The sequence below is a fragment of the Pogona vitticeps genome, chromosome 2 (genome assembly GCF_051106095.1).
Source record: "Pogona vitticeps strain Pit_001003342236 chromosome 2, PviZW2.1, whole genome shotgun sequence".
NCBI classification, from domain to species: Eukaryota; Metazoa; Chordata; class Lepidosauria; order Squamata; family Agamidae; genus Pogona; species Pogona vitticeps.
In genome coordinates this window covers 186,150,651-186,173,533 of record NC_135784.1, presented here as the reverse complement: position 1 = coordinate 186,173,533, position 22,883 = coordinate 186,150,651, and the positions used below count along the sequence as shown (strand labels likewise).

The 22,883-nt window shown below is 44.7% G+C and overlaps 1 protein-coding gene across 6 annotated transcripts; it reads left to right on the top strand.

The window, feature by feature from the left end:
• The first annotated feature begins 154 nt into the window (after window positions 1-154).
• Window positions 155-21,259, top strand: HACL2 (2-hydroxyacyl-CoA lyase 2). Of its 6 annotated transcripts, XM_072991631.2 has the most exons (17): window positions 155-640; window positions 887-979; window positions 8,440-8,599; window positions 10,217-10,418; window positions 10,505-10,632; window positions 10,903-11,041; window positions 11,349-11,460; window positions 13,940-14,039; window positions 14,637-14,734; window positions 15,081-15,217; window positions 15,380-15,514; window positions 15,654-15,768; window positions 15,924-16,093; window positions 17,062-17,132; window positions 17,397-17,468; window positions 17,929-18,034; window positions 19,385-21,259. In XM_072991631.2, the coding sequence occupies exons 3-17, from the start codon at window positions 8,474-8,476 to the stop codon at window positions 19,561-19,563; spliced, it is 1,890 nt and encodes a 629-aa protein (XP_072847732.2). In that variant the 5' UTR covers window positions 155-640; window positions 887-979; window positions 8,440-8,473; the 3' UTR covers window positions 19,564-21,259. The 6 variants fall into 6 exon arrangements, with proteins under 6 accessions (XP_072847732.2, XP_020647283.3, XP_072847733.2 ...); XM_020791624.3 differs by lacking the exons at window positions 155-640; window positions 887-979 and adding an exon at window positions 5,446-5,526; XM_072991632.2 differs by lacking the exons at window positions 155-640; window positions 887-979 and adding an exon at window positions 5,472-5,609.
• Window positions 21,260-22,883: the final 1,624 nt, after the last annotated feature.

The following is a 22,883-nucleotide window of genomic DNA, read 5'->3' as shown; positions in this document are numbered from 1 at the left end:
ATCCCGGCCGTGAAAGCCTTCTCAAGTACATCAAATTAATTAATTAATGATCCTGTTTAGTGGACATAGTAGGGCTTTTAATTTTTTCTGTTGTTGCCTTAAGTACCCAGTGTGATGGACAGAATGACAGACTAGGACTCAAGGGAGGTGGCTCCACCATGGAAATTCACTGTGTGTGAGACAATGGTAAAATCACTCCTTAAATATCTCACTTCTCTTGAAAGCCCTATTTGAGTTGCTACAAGTTGGTTCTGACTTGATGGCATATAATGTGCATTGTTGGCTTGGTGAATGCATCTCAAGAGAACGGAGAAAGAACTTTTATCTTTCACCAGTCCATGGAATGACCTACTCCTGCATGGGAGGCAGCTCTACTTCCAAATGAACCAGCTGGGGTGGAAAAGATTCTGGTTGGCTGAAGGGGTATAATAGCCGTGTCATAAGACATTCCAACTGCTTAGGGAACAAAGGTCTCAAGACAGTTTACAAGCCTTTACTTGCCCCTGTGGTGGAGGGAGGTTATCAGTCAGCACGGGATTAAAATATTTACACTGTCTGGTGAAACAGCCTTCACAACTTGGAGCAGTCTAAGAACTGGGACATCACATATGCTAGCATCTGCGGTGCAGCAAGGCTGCAGGTAAGGGGACTGGAAAGAAGGTGCTGAGTGGGTAGTCGTGTAAGAAGGGTGAACATGAAGGAGAATTCTGGGAGCAGAAAGGCAGGAGACAGGCACTCAGGCAAGAAGGAAAGAGCCGAAGAAAAGATGGTGGGGACTTTGAAGAAACTTCACAGAGTTTCAGGAAGGGTGGAACGCTACTACAGTAGTAAGGAAAGAGGTGGGAGAGAAGGTGAAATGGGACTGAAAAGCTGGCTGTCTTTTCAGGGAGAAGTTGGTGAAAGACAGACATATGAAGAAAGAAGCGAAGGAAATATAAAACAAAGCCAAAACCTAGAGACTGTTGAAGGCAACAAACAGGCAAGTAAATAAGATTTGGAATTTGAAAGGTTAGGGGAAGAGGTCTCAGGGTTCAAGAGGGCATTTCTTGCTATATCAAGAATCCAGGGCTATTGGACAGAATGAGCTTGGTTTCTCACCCTATTCATGGATATTTAATTACATACATGTCCCACGTTACTCTCCCCTACACAGACAGTTTGCTGCTTTTCTGTTGACTGCTGCAAGAAGGGTGTGTGTGTGGTTTCCATTGTCAATGTGCATTAACAGAAAACAGAGGAAAGGGGATTCCAGGCAAGGTTTGGGAAGATGCTGTTAGGCCAGGTGTCCTATAGACTGCAACTGAGGTTACCCATATCCGATCTAGAATGAGGCTGCTTAGAATGCAAAATAGATATGAGTCCCCTGGTAGGTCTATGTGTGATCAGTAGATCAGCAAGGATTTCTCATGTGATTCTTTTTTTAAAGCTCCCATCCTATATTATTATTCTAACAGGATGAAAGCTGAGAATCATTAATAATGGATTATTTTATGGAAGGATTGTGAGTTTTGTTCAATTTCTGGTCCTTGAGACAAATTCCTAAGCTCAGAATTATTTTTATGTATTTATTTAAACTATTTATTTCACCTGCCTTTCTCCTTAAAAAAGAACCCAAGGTAGCTTACAACAATTAAAATACGGTATTTAAGTTAGTAACAATAAGTATACAATACTAAAAGAATCAATGAATACAATACTAAAAAAAAGTAAGCAACATAAAAAAAAAAGTTCAATGTTGTAAGATACAATAATAATCCATTCTAAAAAACCCACTTGGCAGCCATTTGTTTTGATTTTAAAGTATATACATACCTTTTTGCATCAAGGCCCCATTAATAGAACTTGGGATTCTAGTAACAAAATGAGAAGTAGATCCTGAAAAGTCAGACCATTTTTGGTGTACATACGCACATTGTAGAGAAAATCCTATTACTTATGGATTTCTACTGCCAATGAGGCATTTTGTCCTGAAGGATGTACTTTATAAACAATTTTTCTTGCTCATCTGTTGTAACTGGAAGAGAAAAGGGCAACCAAAATGTTTGAGGCAGAAACAACTTCCATAGGCTATAATTTTTTATGCTTTAGTTTGCAGCATACACATGGAAGTTTATTATTTATTTAAAATAATTATGCCACACTTTCTCCTCAAGAGGACACAAAGCAGCTAGGAAACACAATTTATTCCTCTGGGTGACAGACAGTGATGTCTAGAGGCTGTCTTGAGTTCCACCCCAGAACAGCTGAATACAAATGTAAGGAAGAATGTGACTACACAACAAACTTATGGGAGTTTGGATTTCCCTGGGTCCATTTGAATTAACTGGCCACACATGAAGAAGAGGACATTGGCTAAATGGCCTTGTTTGACACTTGTTAATGCAGCTCTCTTGTAGCTCAGCAGGAGTTGTTGCTACACAAGAGGTATTAATAAGCTTTAAACATGCACAAAATGCTGATTACCTCCTCACATTTCCTTTTCTCATTATCGATGTCTTTTTTTCTGTCTAAGTGCCCTAGTGCAACAGCATTGGCATCTAGCTGTTTTACAAAAAGGGGGAAATAGTATATTATGACCAGAGGAGAATGATGACAAGGGAGGGATCATTTTCTGCATCAGCTCAAGCAATCAGTTCATGAACGGTTGCAAATGGATCTGATGTTAAAAAAAAAGCAGTAGCAGAGGGAAAACCTGCAGATGGCAAGGGGACTCTTGAGTTGATCAGCATTTTCATTTATGGCATATCGTTTGTTCGTTTAGTCGTTTAGTCGTGTCCGACTCTTCGTGACCCCATGGACCAGAGCACGCCAGGCCCTCCTATCTTCCACTGCCTCCCGGAGTTGTGTCAAATTCATGTTGGTTACTTCGCAGACACTGTCCAGCCATCTCATCCTCGGTCGTCCCCTTCTCCTCTTGCCTTCACACTTTCCCAACATCAGGGTCTTTTCCAGGGAGTCTTTTCTTCTCATTAGATGGCCAAAGTACTGGAGCCTCAGCTTCAGGATCTGTCCTTCCAGTGAGCACTCAGGGTTGATTTCCTTTAGAATTGATAGGTTGGTTCTCTTTGCAGTCCAGGGGACTCTCAAGAGCCTCCTCCAGCACCACAATTCAAAGGCATCAATTCTTCAGCGGTCTGCTTTCTTTATGGTCCAGCTCTCACTTCCATACATCACGACAGGAAAAACCATAGCTTTGACTATTCGGACTTTTGTTGGCAAGGTGATGTCTCTGCTTTTTAAGATGCTGTCAAGATTTGTCATCGCTTTCCTCCCAAGAAGCAGGCGTCTTTTAATTTTGTGGCTGCTGTCTCCATCTGCAGTGATCATGGAGCCCAGGAAAATAAAATCTGTCACTGCCTCCATATCTTCCCCTTCTATTTCCCAGGAGGTGATGGGACCAGTGGCCATGATCTTAGTTTTTTTGATGTTGAGTTTCAGACCGTTTTTTGCACTCTCCTCTTTCACCAATTCCTCCTCACTTTCTGCCATCAGAGTGGTGTCATCTGCATATCAGAGGTTGTTGATATTTCTTCTGGCAATCTTAATTCTGGCTTGGGATTCCTCCAGTCCAGCTTTCCGCATGATGTATTCTGCGTATAAGTGGGCACATCACTGTGTCTGCGTATAAGTTGAATAAGCTGGGGGACAATATACAGCCTTGTCGTACTCCTATGGCATATAGTCAATGGAAATATAATAAAATACAAATCAGCCTATCCCAATTTTGAGGCACTTTCTGATTTTTTTTTTTTTTTTTTTTTTTTTTTTGCCATTGTGGGCACACCCTCAGTAAAAGTGAATAAAGCCATGCCAGAAAACAGGACTAATGCCACATGGCTGGAGTTACCTAGTGGAAGGAGATTTAATCCATTCACACAAATGTGTCCTACATCTAATTGGCAGGCTGCCATTCCTTCTGGCATCTGATCTGAAATTGGTCCCTTAGTTCCAGTTCCAAATTTACCTGCAACTTTACCCCCTCCCCCAACTGAACCAGGACTTGAAGTTGGTTTTGGAGACACTTCTTGAGTAGACTCAGGCTGTGGTCACACTACAGAAATACCACCCCTCTTTCTCATCTCTTTTGCTTCCTGTATAGTTGTACACCTTGTGGTCACATGGCACACATCCTGATAGTGGTTCATACTCTTTTTTTACCTTTCCGCTTTTTTTGGTGAATTCAATGCGGTATGTTTGTCTACACCCCTCAAGGGGACATATCTTTGTGCCTTTCTCTGCCCTCTCCCCCCCCCCTTTTTTGTGGGCACATCACTGTGTCGGCAAAATGCCCTTGCTAAGCCATGTGCTGATCTGGGCCATTTCTTCCTATTTCCATACTTCATTACCCTCTATGGAGGAGCGCCTGCACTGCAGCGGCGGTCAAAAGACAGCAGGGGGACTGATGCTCCACCAGCCCTATTGATAGAAGCATACCAACGCATCCACAGTTTGAAAATTAATTTTAAAAAATGAAGGGAGTCCAAGGTCAGCAGGTGCGGGAGGTGGGACCACACGCCAGATGTAAAGGAAATAAATGGGCTTTCATCTAGTACACACTCCATGGAATGTCGGTTGTGCTGTGCGATGAAACACAGCATAGATATACAGTAGTAGTAGCCTCCCAGTGGGCTGGATTTGATGCGGAGATAGCACGGAGGGGGTAACAAAAGAATCCGTAGTGGCCCTGCTTCATTTGAACAACAACGACAACAAAAAATAAAGGGTCGAAATTCACAACTTGGAAACATTTTGCTGGTGAGGCGGCAGCCGGTCAGACCGTCTTCCTTCCCGAGTCCACTTGGCGCCCCCCCCCTCCACAAAGATGTCAAAAGGAAAGGCGGGAATTGACTGTATGAAATGGGTGGTGATGGTAGCGGTGGTCTTAAGCCCCCCCCCTCCCCGTCTAGCCATGATTACGGACATTTAGAAAAGGCGTTTAATGTTTCTTCGAAGAAAAGTTTTTTAAAAGTGGAGGGTGGAGTTTTAAACCCCGCGGGGTCCTCCTCGAGGGCAGGGCGAAGCCGTGCAGCCCTCCCCTCGCCCGCCCCCTCTGGGGAAAGCACCGCTCGCAGCCCTCCCGCCACCGCCCGTTCAGCTGAAAACATGAGCGAAGGCGCTGAGACCCTCGTGACCCAAGCCGAGGGCGTTCTTTAATCATGAAATCGAGCCTGCAATCAAAGGAGCATCAACGGGTGACTTTTGCTGCCACATTGGTGGTTTGGATCTCCACGAAGACTAGCATTTCTCGCCCCTCTCACTTCCGACCCGCAGAGACCTCCCCATCCCCGCACCAGCTTCCAATTGGGTCCTTTTAAAGGAGAAAGGCGGGATAAAAAGAGTTTAAATAAATGAATATATAAATAAACCCGGGAGATCTCTACCTACATGTCACTCTATCATTTATCGGCTCTGCGTGCCGCCCGAAGACTCTCTTACGGGTCGCCGTTTGGGCTAAATCCTTCACGCGCTTCGGAGCGTCGATGCCTTTGAACGGTCTTTTCCTAGAAGCCCCGTTCTGTCCCAAACGTACGTCGACGCCACGTCACACCGCCTTCCCGGGGAAGTGGAATGTTCCATGCTAACCGGCTGAGGAGGGGGGAGAACTGCGGGCGAGTTTTCTCATCTGCCTGCGTTACCCGGTGTCTCGGGAGGGGCGGGGAGGGGGTGTGTGGAACGGCCGCCTTGATGCCAGGGCTGCGCTCCCTGTGGCTGAGACTTGGCCTGGCCCGGGGCGGGGGCGGTGTCGGCGGTGGGCGGGCTCGGGGTGGGAGGGAACCGTCTCTCCTTTGACGGCCCTTCGGCCAGAGGACAAGGTCGGTGTACCCAGGAGCGGGGAGGCGCTGCCGCGGAGGGCGGACGGGGCGACCGGTGCCGTGAGCGGCGGCTTCCTTGATGCGCCCGGCAGGCAGGCAGAGAGGGGAGCAGACGACGCCGCCGCTGCTGCTGGCCTCCCCCTGCTTTGTCCCTGTGGAAGAGCCCGGTCGAGCTCGTTGCCTTCCCTCCCACCGGGCTCTCTCTCCCTTCCGCCTCCGCGCGGAGTCCTCGTGGGCAAGCGGCAGAGCCCAGCCTCCTCTTTCGGCGGCGCCCCGTGAGTAGATTTGCTCGTCCAGGATCGGGAGTTCGGGAAGGAAGGCGGTGGGAGAGGGCAATGGAAAGGATTCTTCCCGGCGTAGACGATTAAAAAAAGGCAAATGTAGGATGACCCTGGTGGGTCAGTAAAGAATCTCTCTCTCTCTCTCTCTCTCTCTCTCTCTCTCTCTCTCTCTCACACACACACACACACACACACACACACACACACACACACACACACACACACACACACACACACACACACACACACACACACACACACACACACACACACACACACACACACACACGCTGTGCTCTTTCTCCCTCTCTCACACACACTGTGTATATCTATGTGTATTATTCTGCAGACGTGGGTTCACCGTTTCTGCAGGCGTGGGTTTACCCACGGTTTTCTTTTAAATGTATTTGTTGTCTATAAGTTGATTCCATGTCTTTCAATGATTTTTTAAAAACAAAAACAATGAATACAGTGCTGAAATTGTCAAATTCGCCAAAACTGGGTCAACTGGATTCAAATATTGTAGTATTATTTAGGTGTTGAAGGAATAGCATTAAATGGGAGGACCTGGAGCCAAAAATCTCTTGTTGGTGATTACAAAATCAAGGTGAACTCTAATGTTTTCTGGTTGTATGCCCATTCTTTCCTAATTTTCTGGCCTTATCTCAAACACTTCCGTCTGCCCCTTCTTTTCCTCTTATACCTGGGGACGCAAGCCTCCCTTACGTAGTTGGCTGCCTTCCCAAGGGTCTGTCACCTCCTTTTCTAGAGCTATGCTTTTTGATCCCTCCTTTTTCCTTGTTTCTGTATGACATTATTGCTGGTCAGCAAGTCACTGCAGAGGATTTTCCTCACACAACCCCACCCACCCACAAGAGTTCTTATTAATGTACAAAAGGTAAAAGATGTTATCAGAAGTGCAGACACAAAATCTTCTTGCGCTTTGTAAGAAAGAACATTCTGTTTTAGTTTTCCTTGCCCATCACCTCTGGAAACTTTATACAAACTAAATGCATTTAAAAGGGGATTGAAAATAAAACAGCCAACATTATAATGCCATTGTACAAAACGCTGGTAAGGTCGCACCTGGAGTATTACGTACAGTTCTTATTTATGTATTTATTTAGATTTATACCCCGCCCATCTAGATCAAAGGTCTACTCTGGGCAGTTCTTGTTGCCGCACCTCAAAAAAGCCATTGTGGAAGTGGAAAAGTTGCACAAGAAAACAACTAAAATTAGGACTGGGCTGGGGCACCTCCTTTATGAGGAAAGGCTGGGGCTCTTTAGAGAAGAGGCACCTGAGGGGGGGGGGACATGATTGAAACGTATCAAATTATGCAGGGGATGTATAAAGTGGATAGAGGGAATCTCTTTTCCCTCTCAAGCAATACCAGAACCAGGGGACATCCACTCCAATTGAGTGTTTGGGAGAGTGAAAACAGACAAAAGAAAAGATTTCTTTATCCAACATGTTAATAGTCTGTGGAACTCCTTGCCACAGAATGTGGTGATGGCATCTGGCCTAGATGCCTTTAAAAGAGGATTGGACAGATTTCCGGAGGAAACATCCATTGCAAGTTACAAGCCCTGATGGGAGTCTCTAGGCTTAAAAGGAAGCTACCTCAAAATGCTAGATGCAGGGGAGGGGTATCAGGAGACAGGGATATAGTCATCTTCTGTGCTCCCCGAGGCCTCTGGTGGGGCCACCGTGAGAAACAGGGAGCTGGACTAGATGGGCCCTTGGCCTGATCCAGCAGGGTTCTTCTTATGTTCTTAAGTTTGCATTGAATAAAGTTCTAAAGCATGGCTGGTAAATCTAAGGCATGTCAACTAGAGGGTAGAAACAACTACTCACATGTTTTGTCATTATCTGTAGGTAGGTAGTCTTTTGGGTAATGAGGATAGAATTACTTTTCATTTGAAAAGGAACATAACAAGATGTTCTAATGTTGTTTTTGGTGTAACAAGTACTGCTTCCTTGTTAATTTCAAAAGTTATTTTTAAAGATCACATTAAGACATTTTTAGAAACGTTTAGCAGGATTTTTTAAAAAAATTGTGGCATTTTCCATCAATTCAAAGTGGCAAGGGATGTGTTTGTTCTTCTCTATTTTTGTAAATATTTTCAATATGTAATACTGGGACTGGCTGATGTAACAGAGTATTTCCCTACATTTTTTGAGCATCCCAGTAAGGACAATGCAACACATTAGTAATACACAAGGGGATGGATTGCTATTGCAGACTGAGTAAATAGCCATAACTTGACCACCCCAAAGTAATGAATGATGCACTGAGTTCATTCTAAAACTCTTAACACTTTTGTGTCTGTCTTTTGGGACAGGAGTGTGTTGTCAGTTAACTGAGTACATCCTGAAATGACTCCGGCTACCCCCATTCTAGAAGGCTCTACACCATGGCTCTTGGCACCACTAGGAATTTTGATCCTGACTCTTCTTTGGGCTGCATGCAAACTTGGGCTGATCTATCCGTTTTGGCATCAGGTAAAGCACAACCTGGTTGTTGCCTTTAGAGTGCATCATTAGGGAACCAGAAGCCCTTAATTAGGGGTGGGCACGGTTTGAACAACTTAGATTCTTTCCAAAATCATGTCCATACACACAGATGTGCTGATATTTGCCCTAATTCTTTGTTGTTTAGTTGTTACGTCGTATCCGACTCTTCGTGACCCCATAGACCAGAGCATGCTAGGCCCTCCTGTCTTCCACTGCCTTCCAGAGTTTGGTCAAATTTATGTTGGTAGCTTCGGTGACACTGTCCAGCCATCTTGTCCTCTGTCGTTCCCTTCTCCTCTTGCTCTCATACTTTCCCAACATCATGGTCTTTTCCAGGGAGTCTTCTCTTCTCATGAGATGGCCAAAGTATTGCAGCCTCAGCTTCAGGATCTGTCCTTCCAGTGAGCACTCAAGGTTGATTTCCTTCAAAATGGACAGGTTTCTTCTCCTTGCAGTCCAGGGGACTCTTAAGAGTCTCCTCTAGCACCACATTTCAAATGCATCTATTCTTCGGCGGTCAGCCTTCTTTATGGTCCAGCTCTCACTTCCATAGATCACTACTGGAAAAACTATAGCTTTGACTATGCGGAGCTGTGTCGGCATGGTGATGTCTCTGCTTTTTAAGATGCTGTCTGGGTTTGTCATTGCTTGCCTCCCAAGAAGCAGACATCTTTTAATTTTGTGGCTGCTGTCACCATCTGCAGTGATCATGGAGCCCAGGAAACTGAAATTTGTCACTGCATCCATATCGTCCCCTTCTATTTGCCAGGAGGTGATGGGACCAGTTGCTATGATCTTAATTTTTTTGATGTTGAGCTTCAGACCATTTTGGCACTATCCTCTTTCACCCTCATTAAGAGTTTCTTTAATTCCTCCTCATTTTCTGCCATCAGAGTGGTATCATCTGCATATTGGAGGCTGTTGATATTTCTTCCAGCAATCTTAATTCCTGCTTGGGATTCCTCCAGTCCAGCCTTACACCTGATGTATTCTGCATATAAGTTAAATAAACAATGTACAGCCTTGTCATACTCCATTCCCAATTTTGAACCAATCAGTTGTTCCCTATCCAGTTCTAACTGTTGTCTCCTGTCCCACGTATAGGTTTCTCAGGAGACAGATAAGGTGGTGAGGCACTCCCATTTCTTTAAGGACTTGCCATAGTTTGCTGTGGTCCACACAGTCAAAGGCTTTTGCATAGTCAATGAAGCAGAAGTAGATATTTTTCTGGAACTCTCTGGCTTTCTCCATAATCCAGTGCATGTTAACAATTTGGTCTCTAGTTCCTCTGCCCCTTCGAAATCCAGCTTGTACTTTTGGGAGTTCTCGATCCACATACTCCTGAAGCCTACCTTGGAGGATTTTGAGCATAACCTTGCTAGCTTGTGAGGTTTTGGTAATTTTGGTTTTTGATCAGAAGATGCTCATGGTGAAACATCTGTAGCAGGACAACTAAGATGTAAAATTATCTATCCCTGTAAATGCGTCCAGTCTTCTTGCCCCTTAGTCCCTCTGGCTCTCCACCCAGAAGCACAGTAAGAAAAAGTAGTTACCTTTCTATGTGTTCCTGAAACCAGCACCAAAATACAGCTTTATCTATTCTAGGTGGACCCTAAGAGCACTCGGCACGGTGGGGAGATTGTGGCGGAAGTACTGAAAGCTCACGGTGTGCGTTATGTGTTCACGTTGGTTGGTGGCCATATCTCACCTATTTTAGTGGCCAGCGAGAAGCTAGGCATTCGCATTGTGGACACGAGGCATGAAGCAACAGCTGTATTTGCAGCCGATGCAGTGGCCAGGCTCTCAGGTACCTGCTTTGTGTCATCTTGTTGTTCCTTGGAGAGGTGGGACACAAAATGGCACTGCCTCTGCATTTTTTTTTTCCTGTTTCAGGGACTCTGGGAGTTGCTGCAGTAACAGCAGGACCAGGAGTGACAAACACTGTAACGGCTGTGAAAAATGCTCAGATGGCAGAGTCTCCAGTTTTATTGATTGGAGGGGCGGCAGCCACGTTGCAGAAGGTAGGCTACCTCGGTCACTGATCTTGGAGTAGGAATTGGAGCCTGATGGTGTTCCTAGTTGATGTAGCTACGCTTTGGCCTGCCTGTATTCTTCACTGCTGTGCCTGGGCTTGCTATCCCTCTCGCCCTCAACCTGCCAGCTGTTCTCAGCAATATCTTTGTGGTTAGCAGATCATTTTTGCTTGTGCGTCTGATGGCAAGGCTAGGTGTATCCATGTGAATGTGCAAAATTAAGCGTTTTTTCCCCCTCCTTTCTTCTTCCCTCCTCAGGGTCGAGGGGCTCTCCAGGATATTGACCAGTTGTCTCTCTTCAAGTCACTTTGTAAATTCTGTGCTTCAGTGAAGACTGTTCGAGATATCAGCCCTGTGCTGCGAAAGGCCATTGCCATTGCTCAGTGTGGCACGCCAGGTAGGGCCCCTCTTGCCACCGGCCTGGAACAAGTCAGTTCTGCTCCTTCAGTATCACAGATGCTGAATATTGGGAGTTTTGATAAAGTCAAAGCTGTTCACTAAGACAGTAAATGGATTCCTCCCCTATAGCTTCCCTCCCCAACCCCATGTCCATATGAACCTTGGAAGTCAAGACCTCTTTCTTTTGCCACAACACCACAGAGAGTAAGGCAGAAATGGACCAGAACAGGTCCTTCTTTTCTTTTCCTAATAGGGATTTTATTGACAGGATGAAGTGGTTATATAACTTCCCGCCTGTCTTGCAGGTCCTGTGTTTGTGGAATTTCCTTTGGATGTTTTGTACCCCTATCATGTAGTGGAGAGAGAGGTGCTCAAGAGTGATGCTTCCAAGAGCCTGATGGGGAAGATTGTTAATTGGTGAGTAAGGGGCCACCCTCCCCAGAACCAAAGCTGCTTGGGGAGCAGAGAACCCCCTGAGATATTCAGGATGCTCTTCACTGGAATGTATATTGGAGAGAGCTTGTAGAGCAGTTATGTAAAGCTACACATTTCCTATCAGGTTGTGGAAATCTGGATTGCGTTTATCTCAGTTTTACAAAGTGAGGAACATTCCAGTTGTTATGTGCCATCAAGTCGGAACCGACTTGTAGCGACTCTCCTAGCCACTGCCTGAAACCTGGGCATCCAGGCTCAGAGACCAATCCAGGAGAACCCCCAAGCTGCACACCTGTGTTTTCAGAGGGAGTGTAACCCCATCCAGCACAGATTGCATTCCTATTCCCTGCTGTGCCTTTCAGCTGACCAAGAGCACCTCTGACTTGCCTCGATTAAGTTCCTGTGTATTAACCTTCATCCAATCTGTTATTGGCACCAGACACTGATTTAGACCCCAAAACAATTTCCTCTGATTTAGATGGAAAGGAGAAATAGAGTGGGTTGTGATCTGCATACTGGTGATATTGAATCTCAGAACTCCAGACAAACTCGCTCAGCAGTTTCATGTAGAAACAGCATAGGGACAAAACAGGGACTCCACAGGCCAATGGCCATGTTATCAAGCAGGAGTCCCCCAGCACCACTTGAGTTCTCTCCCCCCCACCAGGAAGGGGTCAAGTCCAGTCTCTGAAAAGTGGTATATTAGCATATTGATTGAATTAATAAATCCTTCAATTTGTATGTCTGAAAAATAAATGTTGTTGAAAATGATAAAGGTTTACTGGAGATATGCTTCTTTAAATTGACAAAATAACAAAGTGGTATGCGTCTTATGCACATTTTAGGTCTCTTGTATGGCTATGCTTTTTTATTCCCTTTAGTTTAGACAATGTTCAAGCACCTAGGGTTTGACATGCAGCCAACCCCACTGATCCTCAGCATAACCTTTATGTTTCAAAATATCATGAAGGTGCAATGGTTGTTGTGGGTTTTTCAGGCTCTTTGGCCATGTTCTGAAGGTTGTTCTTCCTAACGTTTCGCCAGTCTCTGTGGCCGGCATCTTCAGAGGACAGCACTCTGTGGCCTTCTGTCCTCTGAAGATGCTGGCCACGGAGACGGGCGAAACGTTAGGAAGAACAACCTTCAGAACACGGCCAAAGAGCCCGAAAAACCCGCAACAACCATTAGATCCCGGCCGTGAAAGCCTTCGCGAATACATCATGAGGGTGTATTTGTCCTGCAGAGCATGTGCCAATACTGTATGTGGATATCTCTCTCACTCAAGCTCCTTTTCAGTGTGGTATAACTGATCTTGAAGACACCTCTGTTCACTTTCAGAATTCTTGAACATCTTTTATGTTACACAAAAACAAAGTATGTTTAGCTTGTTTTGTGAAAACTATTGATAATACTTCCCAACACGTGTTTCTTTAGTGCTACGTAACTTCAGATGTATGTGTTAGGTCTTTGTAGCAGAAGGTATGTCTGCATAATTAATAGATTATTTAGCAGTCTTGAAGGATTGCTGGTATAGCTCATAGTGATAATATTTTTTTTTCTTCAACATTTGACACATGGCATTTTCAATGTAGCATCTGCAGTTTTCCACAGATGCCTGTTGTCCCTCACATATTAAACTGGCTGCTGGTGTTTCCTCATCCCAAGAGACTTAGACTGTTAGTTTTTGATCATCATCATCATGATCATCTTCTTCTTCTTCTTCTTCTTCTTCTTCTTCTTCTTCTTCTTCTTCTTCTTCTTCTTCTTCTTCTTCTTCTTCTTATTCTTATTCTTATTCTTATTCTTATTCTTATTCTTATTCTTATTATTATTATTATTATTATTATTATTATTATTATTATTATTATTAAGAGATAGTTTTAAAAATAAAAAAAATAGAATTTCAAAGACTTTTGAAGTGATTCTTCTCATCACCTTCACAGTTACCTCCCCAGTCAAGTTCATTGTGCACATGGTTCCATTCCAAATGAGTCAGGGAGATTAAATAAATTATAGTCAAAAAGGTGAGAAAGCCTTACCACAAAGTTAAGTAAATGGCAGGGGGTGATGGCTGTATTGCAGGAATAGGGTACACATAGCCATCCAGCTGTAGTGCGGCAACTCCCAACATCTCCCGCCATTTGCCAGGCTGGCTACGACTGCTGGGAGTCCGGCTCAATAGTATCCAGAGGGATCACACACTCTCCCTACCCTAGGTAAAGGATATGACAATCCACAATAAGGCCATAGAAAGTTTTGAGCCCTTGATAACCTTCTAGGCCCATTCCAACTTCATCATTTTATGATTTTATTATCTTTATTTCAGTAAAGAGGGGGCAGACTGACAGCAGTAATTGTTCAGATTCGGTGGGTTTTGTGATTCTAGGCCTTACCCTTCTGTACAGTACAGCCATGCCCTTGCCGGTTTCTTGGTGACTACATTCTCTTTGTACCCATCTAGGTATCTACGCAGATATTTGGGGAACCTGTTTGCTGGGGCATGGGAGGAACGAGACTTTTCACCTCTGCCAGTGAGCATTCCAAAGGCCACACAAAAACAGGTGAGATTTCCTAGGGAAGGCATCATAAAGCAAGCCAAGGTAGTCTGAACTCAAAACAGAAATGAATTAATAAAATCACAGTGAGAAGTTAGAAAAATCTTATTAATTACATTTTTTTTAAAAAAAAATCCTGTTTCTTAGACAAATATTTCCCCTTGATACTTGCATGTTCTACTTTTCCCCCCCTTATGGCACTTAATGCCATTGCTAAAGAAGGCAAACTACTACTGCCTTTGAATCAAGGCACACTGAAGCTGGAAGACATGGTATATACAGGACATTGCTAACAACATGAATGATTTCCTTCTCAATTTCATTGCCCCAGGTGATGCTCCCTTCTTTGAAGCTATTCTTCCACCTACTTTGTAGTAGTCACAATAATCCTCTAAGGCAGTGGTGTCGAACTGTGGCCCTCCAGATGTTCTTGGCCTTCAACTCCCAGAAATCCTGGCCAGCAGAGGTGGTGGTGAAGGCTTCTGGGAGTTGAAGTCCAAGAACATCTGGAGGGCCACAGTTCGACACCACTGCTCTAAGGTCTTCATCTTTGCTCTCACCTGGCCCTTCCCTGAGCATATTATATCTTTTATCTGTGTGCAGATGCAACAATGTGTGGAGCTCATCAGCAGGGCTAAGAAGCCCATCATCCTTCTTGGCAGCCAAGTGACCCTGCCTCCCACTCCAGTAAAGAAGCTCAGGTGAGAGCTAGCGTGCTGCCTGGCCATCAGAATTTTTGGCACCACTTTTGGGGTCCCCCTCACTCCCCATCCACTTTGTGCCGTAGCAGAGTGATCAGTGCTTGTAGCTCGCCACCACTGATACAGCTGAACCTTGGGAGACAAGGTCTAGGGATTGGCGGGGGCGGACCCAGGCCCGATAAGGAAACTGGAACTGAGGAAGGGAAACCTAAGGAGATGAACGTATAGGACATCAAAAATGGGGTAGAAGTTGTGGACCAGCTCACTGCTGAGGCTCTGATGCTGTCTGCCAGTAGGCTACTGCTTTGACGCTCGTATGGCGAAATCTTCCTTTCTGTCCTTACAGAGATGCTTTAGAAGAACTGGGGATCCCGTGCTTCCTAGGAGGCATGGCCCGTGGCATGCTAGGAAGGAACAGTCCTGTACACATTCGTCAGAACCGCCGTGAGGCACTCAAGGAAGCAGATGTGGTCATTTTGGCAGGTAGTTGGCTGTAAGAGACGAGTGCTGCTTTTGGCTGAGGGGTTCTTTCTCAAAGCAAGGGGGCCAGCTTTGCAGAATTCGAGTGCGGAGTGCAAATATTTCCATGGGAGCTATCTTTTTAGGGATTTTCCCATGTTTGTAACTTCTTTCCACTTTTTTTAGGCACAGTCTGCGATTTTCGTCTCTCCTATGGGCGTATCTTGAGCAAGCGCAGCAAAATCATTGCTGTCAACAGGAACCAGGAGCAGCTATTGAAAAATGCACCCATGTTATGGAAGCCCCATATTGCCATCAAAGGTGAGGGGCCTCCTGGGACCTATAGGGGTGCTTCCTGGCATGGCTTGGTGACGTCAGGGGCCTGAAGAAGTGTTTCCGGGGGAGTTAATCTCCTGAGCCTTCTGCTTTTCAGGTGTTCTGAAACTCTTTTTTTCCACAGGGGATGCTTCCTCCTTCCTTGTGAATTTGAGCCAAGAGCTTAAGGGCTATTCGTGTCCCCAGGACTGGGTAATGAGTCTGAAGGAGACTGATCACATGAAGGAGAAAGCAAACAGGTTGGAAGTCCTACTGCGTGTATACACATTCTTGTGTGGAATGCCTCATGCCTGCAGGAGCTTTTCATTTGCCCTGCTCGTGCGCAATACTGTGATCAACAAAGAGTGAAGCTGGCTATGGAGTTGTTACAAAACCATTCTGACATTATTTCCAGAGAGAAGGCAGAAGAATCTACAGAGCAGCACCTCAACCCACTGAAGTTGCTGCATCATGTGGACTCCTTGCTTCCTGAAGATAGCCTGCTGGTTGCAGATGGAGGTGACTTCGTGGCAAGTGCTGCTTACATTGTAAAACCGAGGGGCCCGCTGTCCTGGCTGGATCCAGGTGACGTAAGAGGAGCAAGAATGAGACAAAGCTAGGAACCCTTTGATACCTTTTGTGAGGTGGCTGGACATGATCTGAGGTGGGGAGGGGATTAGCAAGCCACCAAGATAATGGTTCATAGGGTGTTTCGATGTCATTGTGTGTTATACTTGAAGGTCATACCCCAACCCAACCCTTCAGTTTTCCTGGAGCTATGGGATACACAAGTTTAAAAAGGCTTTTTTTGGCATAGTGATCCTAGAAGGCTTGAGCTGAAGAAGTTTTTTAAAAGGATTTCCAAAAGATGTCGAGTAAAGCAAAAGCAAAGCAAAGCGTGCTGCTTGTATACCGCCCCATAGCGCTTCAAGCACTTTCTGGGCGATTTACAAGTTAATTATGCAGGCTACACATTGCCCCCCCATCAGCAAGCTAGGTACTCATTTTACCGACCTTGGAAGGATAGAAGGCTGAGTCAACCTTGAGCCGCTACCTCAGGTCATGAGCACAGTTTTGGCTGCAGTACAACGGTTTAACCACTGCGCCACGAGTGAGGATAGGACAAGAAGAAATTATATTCAGGAGCTAGCCTCAAGGGAAGAAACAAGAAGAGTTTCTCGAGTACATATTGGCAGTGAACCGAGATAGCTCCAGGGTCTGTGTCCTTCTGTGTGTCCTTCTGGAGTATCTAAGAAGCATCTTCTGCAGACTCTTCCTGTAACTTAGTGAATTTGCATCCTCTGAGACAAAGGTGTGAACTACCTGTCTACTTGTTCACTTGCAGCATTTATGTCCAACCTTTCTTTCATTTTATATGCCTAGTGTTGTTAACTACAACACAGTTCCTACTTGAAAAGCAAACCAACATAAAAACCTCCTCCCCAATGCATATTTTGTAAAGCCTGGAGATAGCGATCTAGGAGGTGGTCTACCAGAACCTAGGCTTGCCAGAACAATTCAACCACTGACTCTCTTGTCTCTTTTCACTACAGGAGCCTTTGGGACCTTGGGGGTTGGTGGAGGCTTTGCTTTAGGAGCCAAGCTCTGCAGGCCAGAGTCAGAGGTTAGTGCACGGTAGAAGGAAGCCAAGGGTGGAAGCTCTGGTGGAATGTCTCCTCTTTCCAAAAGAGATTGCTGAGCTGAATGCGTGAAGATCAAGCCCATCAGCTTGCTTATATGAAGCTTTCCCAGACCGAGTAGCTCTCCTTCTTAATGACAAGTTGGTTACTTCTGGAAAAGCAAATATGGTACAAAGATCTTCTGGGGTTGAATTCACCCTACCTGAGCTCTGATTGCTGCAACTGCTCTCCTTTTTAATCATTGTCAGGTCTGGATCCTATATGGAGATGGTTCTCTTGGGTTCAGCATCATGGAGTTTGACACTTTTGTGCGACATAAGGTAACTGTAAAGTTCCTTAGCTCCTGGGTGTTTCAGCCGTTGGGGGTGAAGGTGCAGAAAATAGCTGGAGTTGGGCAGGATGGAAACGCTGTTGGAACTATGGCAGCTTTGCCAAGAGACCCAGTTCGCTGGTTAGAAGCAACTTTTTGTTTGAAAACCTTGATTGGCAGCTCATTTTAACAGTGGGCAACTTTGAGTTTAGGATGGGCAGGGCAAACTCACCCTCCTTGCATGTTTGTGAGATGAGGGAGAGGGCTTAGTTCAGACAGCTCATGCGATTGCAAGGTTGCTGTTTGTTTCATTCGCTCGCAACAGCAGTTCTGGGCAGTGACTTCATCCACACTTCCTTGACTCAGTCGCAGTCCTGCAGCCTAATGGCAACTAACATGGTAGGGAGCACTGTTGGACATACACTGTAAACACTTCCTGGTTATCTAATATGTTGTCTTGCTCTTGTCAGACACCAGTGATTGCCTTGGTGGGGAACGATGCCTGCTGGAGCCAGATCTCCCGGGAGCAAGTTCCTATGCTGGGTAGCAATGTAGCCTGTGGCCTGGATTACCTGGGTGAGTTAATAACCTGAATAGCATAAGGCAGGACATCCTACCTAAAATCCTGCTTAAGTAGAAGCAAAAGAAGGTGAGCTGACTTCTCCTGAAGAGAGGGCTGTCAAGTAATCTTAGGAAGGTCACACCTTGTCCAGCCTCTGAGATGAAGCAAATGTTATCTGTGGAACAGTCAGTGTAACTGCATGTCTGTTCTGGGATTTTAATGGACCAAATGTGGTTAGGCTTTCATAATGTCATCTGGAATTCACAGCTACCAGGTTGGCAAAAGCACCTGGTTCAAGATTGGGTGTGGCTAATGCTAGGCTAAGCTGACATTCTTCTTGCAGCATCTGGGTTACAGCAGTAACCACCTTCAGAGGCGTTGGGTGTATGTGTGCATGCAGTATTGGCACAGGAACTGTTTTTCTCCTATTTCAGTTGTCAGCTTGTTCCTCCTCCTAATGTTTTGGGTGTACTTTATTCTCTTACTATATTCTTAAGGCACTATATTAATATAAGCCACATAGCTGTTTTGCCTGAGAAGAATTGGGGGTGGGGGAAACTCACTGGATACAGAGAGGACTAGGATTTGTGACATCATAAGGGCCAGGCTCTCGAGGCTGGTTTTGCAAACATAGAACTGGGTTTGTTTATTCACCTTAAATCATGATAAGAAAAATGATTCATATGCAGAGCGCAGTATTGCATGGTTTCTGGGTTTAATAAGGACCAACGTTGCCTCTAATGTTTGGCTGTGTGGGAGGAGCCTCACCCCATTCACATATGCGGGGGGAGGGTTCTAGCCAAAACTGGAACGGTGGGAACACCAGCTGGCAGTGTGCAAACCCGATGGAGTGCTGCATGCGCATTTAAAAGGAACATTACTCAGGGCCCATTGTGTATGTTTGGCTACCAGGTGTATTTTGCAGATGTAAACTGTTTTCATATGGAAACTTGCAAATTATCCATTGGAAATAAGAGTAATATATTGCAAGACTAATTGACATTTCTTCTAGAGCTAGTAGTTAAGAAAAGAGGGCACACATGTGTTAACACTGAGAAGCCCACGTCAAAATTCAGGAGCAGACTACCTCGGCTCCTTTTATACTCTGGGTAGGCACCTGGGGTTATTGATTTGATCTAGCAGTTGCCATGCCTTGAAACCTTCCCACTTCTTCAGTCTATCATGTTGATAACTCATTAATTTAGCATGCATTTCCTTAAACAATGAGTGTACAGTTGTTGCCAAAAAAAAAAAAAACCCTTCCTACTGGGGGAGCAGCAAGTTTGAGCTCCCAACCTTTTGAGAAAGCAAGCACTTGGTCTGATCTTCCCCTGCACTCATGATGGTGGTCTTCTTCCCTGCAGATTACCATATAGTGGCAGAAGGCTTAGGAGGGATTGGTTTCCTGCTCAGCCGGCAGAATGAAGACCAAATGGATGAAGTCATAAGGACAGCACAATCTAGGTGCAGAAGTGGACAACCTGTCCTCCTCAATGCCCTCATTGGGAAAACCAACTTCCGTGAAGGCTCCATTTCTGTTTAGGAGTGAAGATAAGTGAAGATATTCTGCCGTGCTTGAGATATCTGGCTCAGTTGAAATATTCCTAAGAAAGGGGTCAACGTGAAGTTATTGCCTTTGTGTTGGCAGCCCTGTAGCCCAGGATTGCTAGCCTCTCTCCTGGCTCAGTGGACCTTCTTGGGGTCCTTATGCAAATACCTGGCTTCCTCTACTTTAACTTCACTATCTTGCTGAAGTGTCTGCTTGGGCTGTCCCACCCCATCATTTACACATAATATTGCCTAAGGTGGTAACACAGTTGAGCTATTGTTTGGTGTTTGGCAGGCAGATGCTTTTCTTTTGATCATGTTTAACAAGGAAACTTACCCTAATTGATTACCTGATGCTTTATTGGACACAGCCAGGAATAAAGGCCATCCCTTTCTTTAGTCTGCCAAGCCCATGTATCACCATCTTACAACTTATAGGTATCCTTTTCCTGCACGGATAGGCATGGCTCACACTGGCATAAGAATGCTATTGGATTTGTACCTGAAATTGCATTGTGGGCCCAACTTCGTTCATGAGGCTGGATCCTGGCCTTTCCGATTCTAAGAATACAGTACCCTTTCTGTTCCCATATGTACATCTAGCCAGCTGGTTGTCCTTGCTCAGCAATACAAAATGAGAAATGATGCCAGAGATGCTGACATTACATTATTCAGGACTCTTACATTTCCTAGGTGAGTTTGGGCTCTGACCTTGGCCCCTCCCTCTCTACTACTTTTCCTGTCCTGGCAGCTGCTCACATTGTGATAAACAGTTGTCTTAGGTATACAGGCAGTTTTGGCTTTAGGCCGCCCCCTAAACTGAAGTGTCATGCTCTCTGCCTTTTGTGTCAATGTTTCCCAAAAGTAGTGGTTTTGGAGACTACCCAAAGGGGGAGTGGCAGTAGGGCCCAGGCATTCTCAGTCTGGTCTTCTGTCTTTGCCTCTGTCCTCTGTTAAGAAGTCACAGTGCAAGTCCTTTTCAGCACAGACAATAAAATGATAGGACCCTTGCTACCTCTTGCCGTGTCATGTGTCTTGAGCTGTTCCAGTTTTGGCTGTTTAGCAACTACTGTTCCCCGTCTCTGTAATAAGTAATAGGCCTTTTGCTTCCAGCTTGTTCAGAAATGATTTTTATATGATTCACTGTCTGTTTATTTGGAAACAAGTTCTCTTAAGGTAAGTGGCATCTTCTGCTTTAAGCTGGAGTACATGTCCCTCTTATGTGGAGCGTAAAAAAGCAAATCATCATAATAAATAAATAAACAGATAACAAAGAGCTACATGTAACAGATGAGCTATGAAAGCAAACCTTAGTAGCATCTCGACTTTCCCTGCCTGTGGTATAGTTGTAGTTAACCCACGTTATTATCAGTGGCGTTTCAAATCACTACAACCACCTTGGATAATGGTGCTGTCCGTCCCTGAGCTTCTGGCTCCCAGATTTTTCTGAAGCAGAACTTGTCCGGTCTCCTCTTGTTCCATTCTTTAAGCTCCAGAGTTTAAACAGATGTGGGGCTGAATTTCTTATAAAATCAAAGCCTTGTGCCTTTGACCCAGCGTGCCTTACTAAGCTTTTCTCTATCAATCTGTAGGACCGATAGACTAACATTATTATTTATGTATATGTGGAATGTGTCTTGCTGATTCTCAGATGGGAGGAATGCCTGCTCAGTAATAAAGTAGTAAAGTAATTCCTTGCCTCCCAGATCGTTTTCTTGTTGCCACACATAGGGGAGACAGATCGATTCTTTAGATGCAGCAGAAGCCAGGTGAAATACAACACTTTATCTTCTGTTCCTCTGGAACAGGAAGTACTAGGATATTAACTGGTAGTTGGCAAGCCTGCTTGAATATGTCATTATATTCTGACTATGTAACAACTGTCTCCCCATTTAACAAGTGGTCCACAATATGAAACACAGATGCCCTGATCTAGGCGAAGAACTGGGATAATATTCATATGGAAGTAGGTGTCCACATTCTATGAGAAATCATGCATTAGAAAGTACACTGTGAGCGATGCATATTGCTTCGTTGTCCATCTGCTGGAACTGTATGCATTTAGTTTAAAAAGAACAACCAAGAAGTTCCCTGATGAAGACCAAGGAATGGTTGTAGTGCCTTTTCTTTCCCTTCCCCCACTTCTTCCTTCCCACTCAACAACTGGTTGGTCCAATTACTGCGTTTCCTGCACAGCTATGTATGGGCAGCTGCTGCTCCCTGTGCACACACTTGGATTGGAGCCAGAATGTCTCTGAGGCAACCACAATCCAGAAACACTGATGCTGAGAGAATGCGATGGAAGAATGCCAGGAGAGTCAGTAATCTCTTGAGTAAGGTTGGTCTCAAGGCAAATCCAGTGGCAGCAATTCTCCGCTGCCGGTAGTCCTTGCTTGAAGTGACTTAGGCTGAAATTTAGGGAGAATTTCAGCCTCTTTTGGACACCTACCTGGTTTTTCCTGTTTATGATAGAAAATATGTGAGCACCTGCTTAATTTCTAACGTTTAGAGAGACCAGTTTTTGTTTAAAGCGAATGCAGCTATATATGAGATGAACAGGATAAAAGACCGAACTCTACCTTAAGAGATGAACAGGTTCTCAGACATACCACAAGCGTGTATATGTGAAGAACAAGACCTCTGAGTTCAAGATGGAGTTTTTTTTTAAATAGATGTCTTCTTCATAACAAAAGAAAGCAATTGTAAGAGTCTTTCGTGCAGGAAGAAAACTAAATTTGCAGCAGACTCCACACTAACATAATTTAAATCCAGCTAATGACCAGTATTAGTATTTGCACTTGTTTTACAATGGATTCATGTCACAAAGAATTTTAAATACTAGGTTTGTAGAGGATGATGGCAATTCACAATGAAAAACATCCCTTGCTGCCCTCTGTTATATAGCTGCCCTGGGTATTGGTTTGTCTTCCTGACACTGTGTGTTTTCAGTCCCTTGCATTATCAGCTTTACAATGTTCTCAAGTATAATCTTTAATATGTGACTCCCTCCCATGACTTTTTGCTAAACCTTTTTATTCAATAAGAGTCATCTTACAGCCTTGTTATATTAAGGGCTTCTGACCTTAGATATAGAGATCTTAAAATGTATAAATAAAACAGAATCCTGTAATAGAAACATACAGTTCTGCAATATCTATTTGTCCCATATCTTTATACTCCAGATCAGTGGTTCTTAACCTTTTTGAAAGAAACGCCCCCTTGAGCCATTGAGGAAGTTATCATCGCCCCCCTCCCTGAGGTGATGATATCCATCCATCCATCCATCCATCCATCCATCCATCCATCCATCCATCC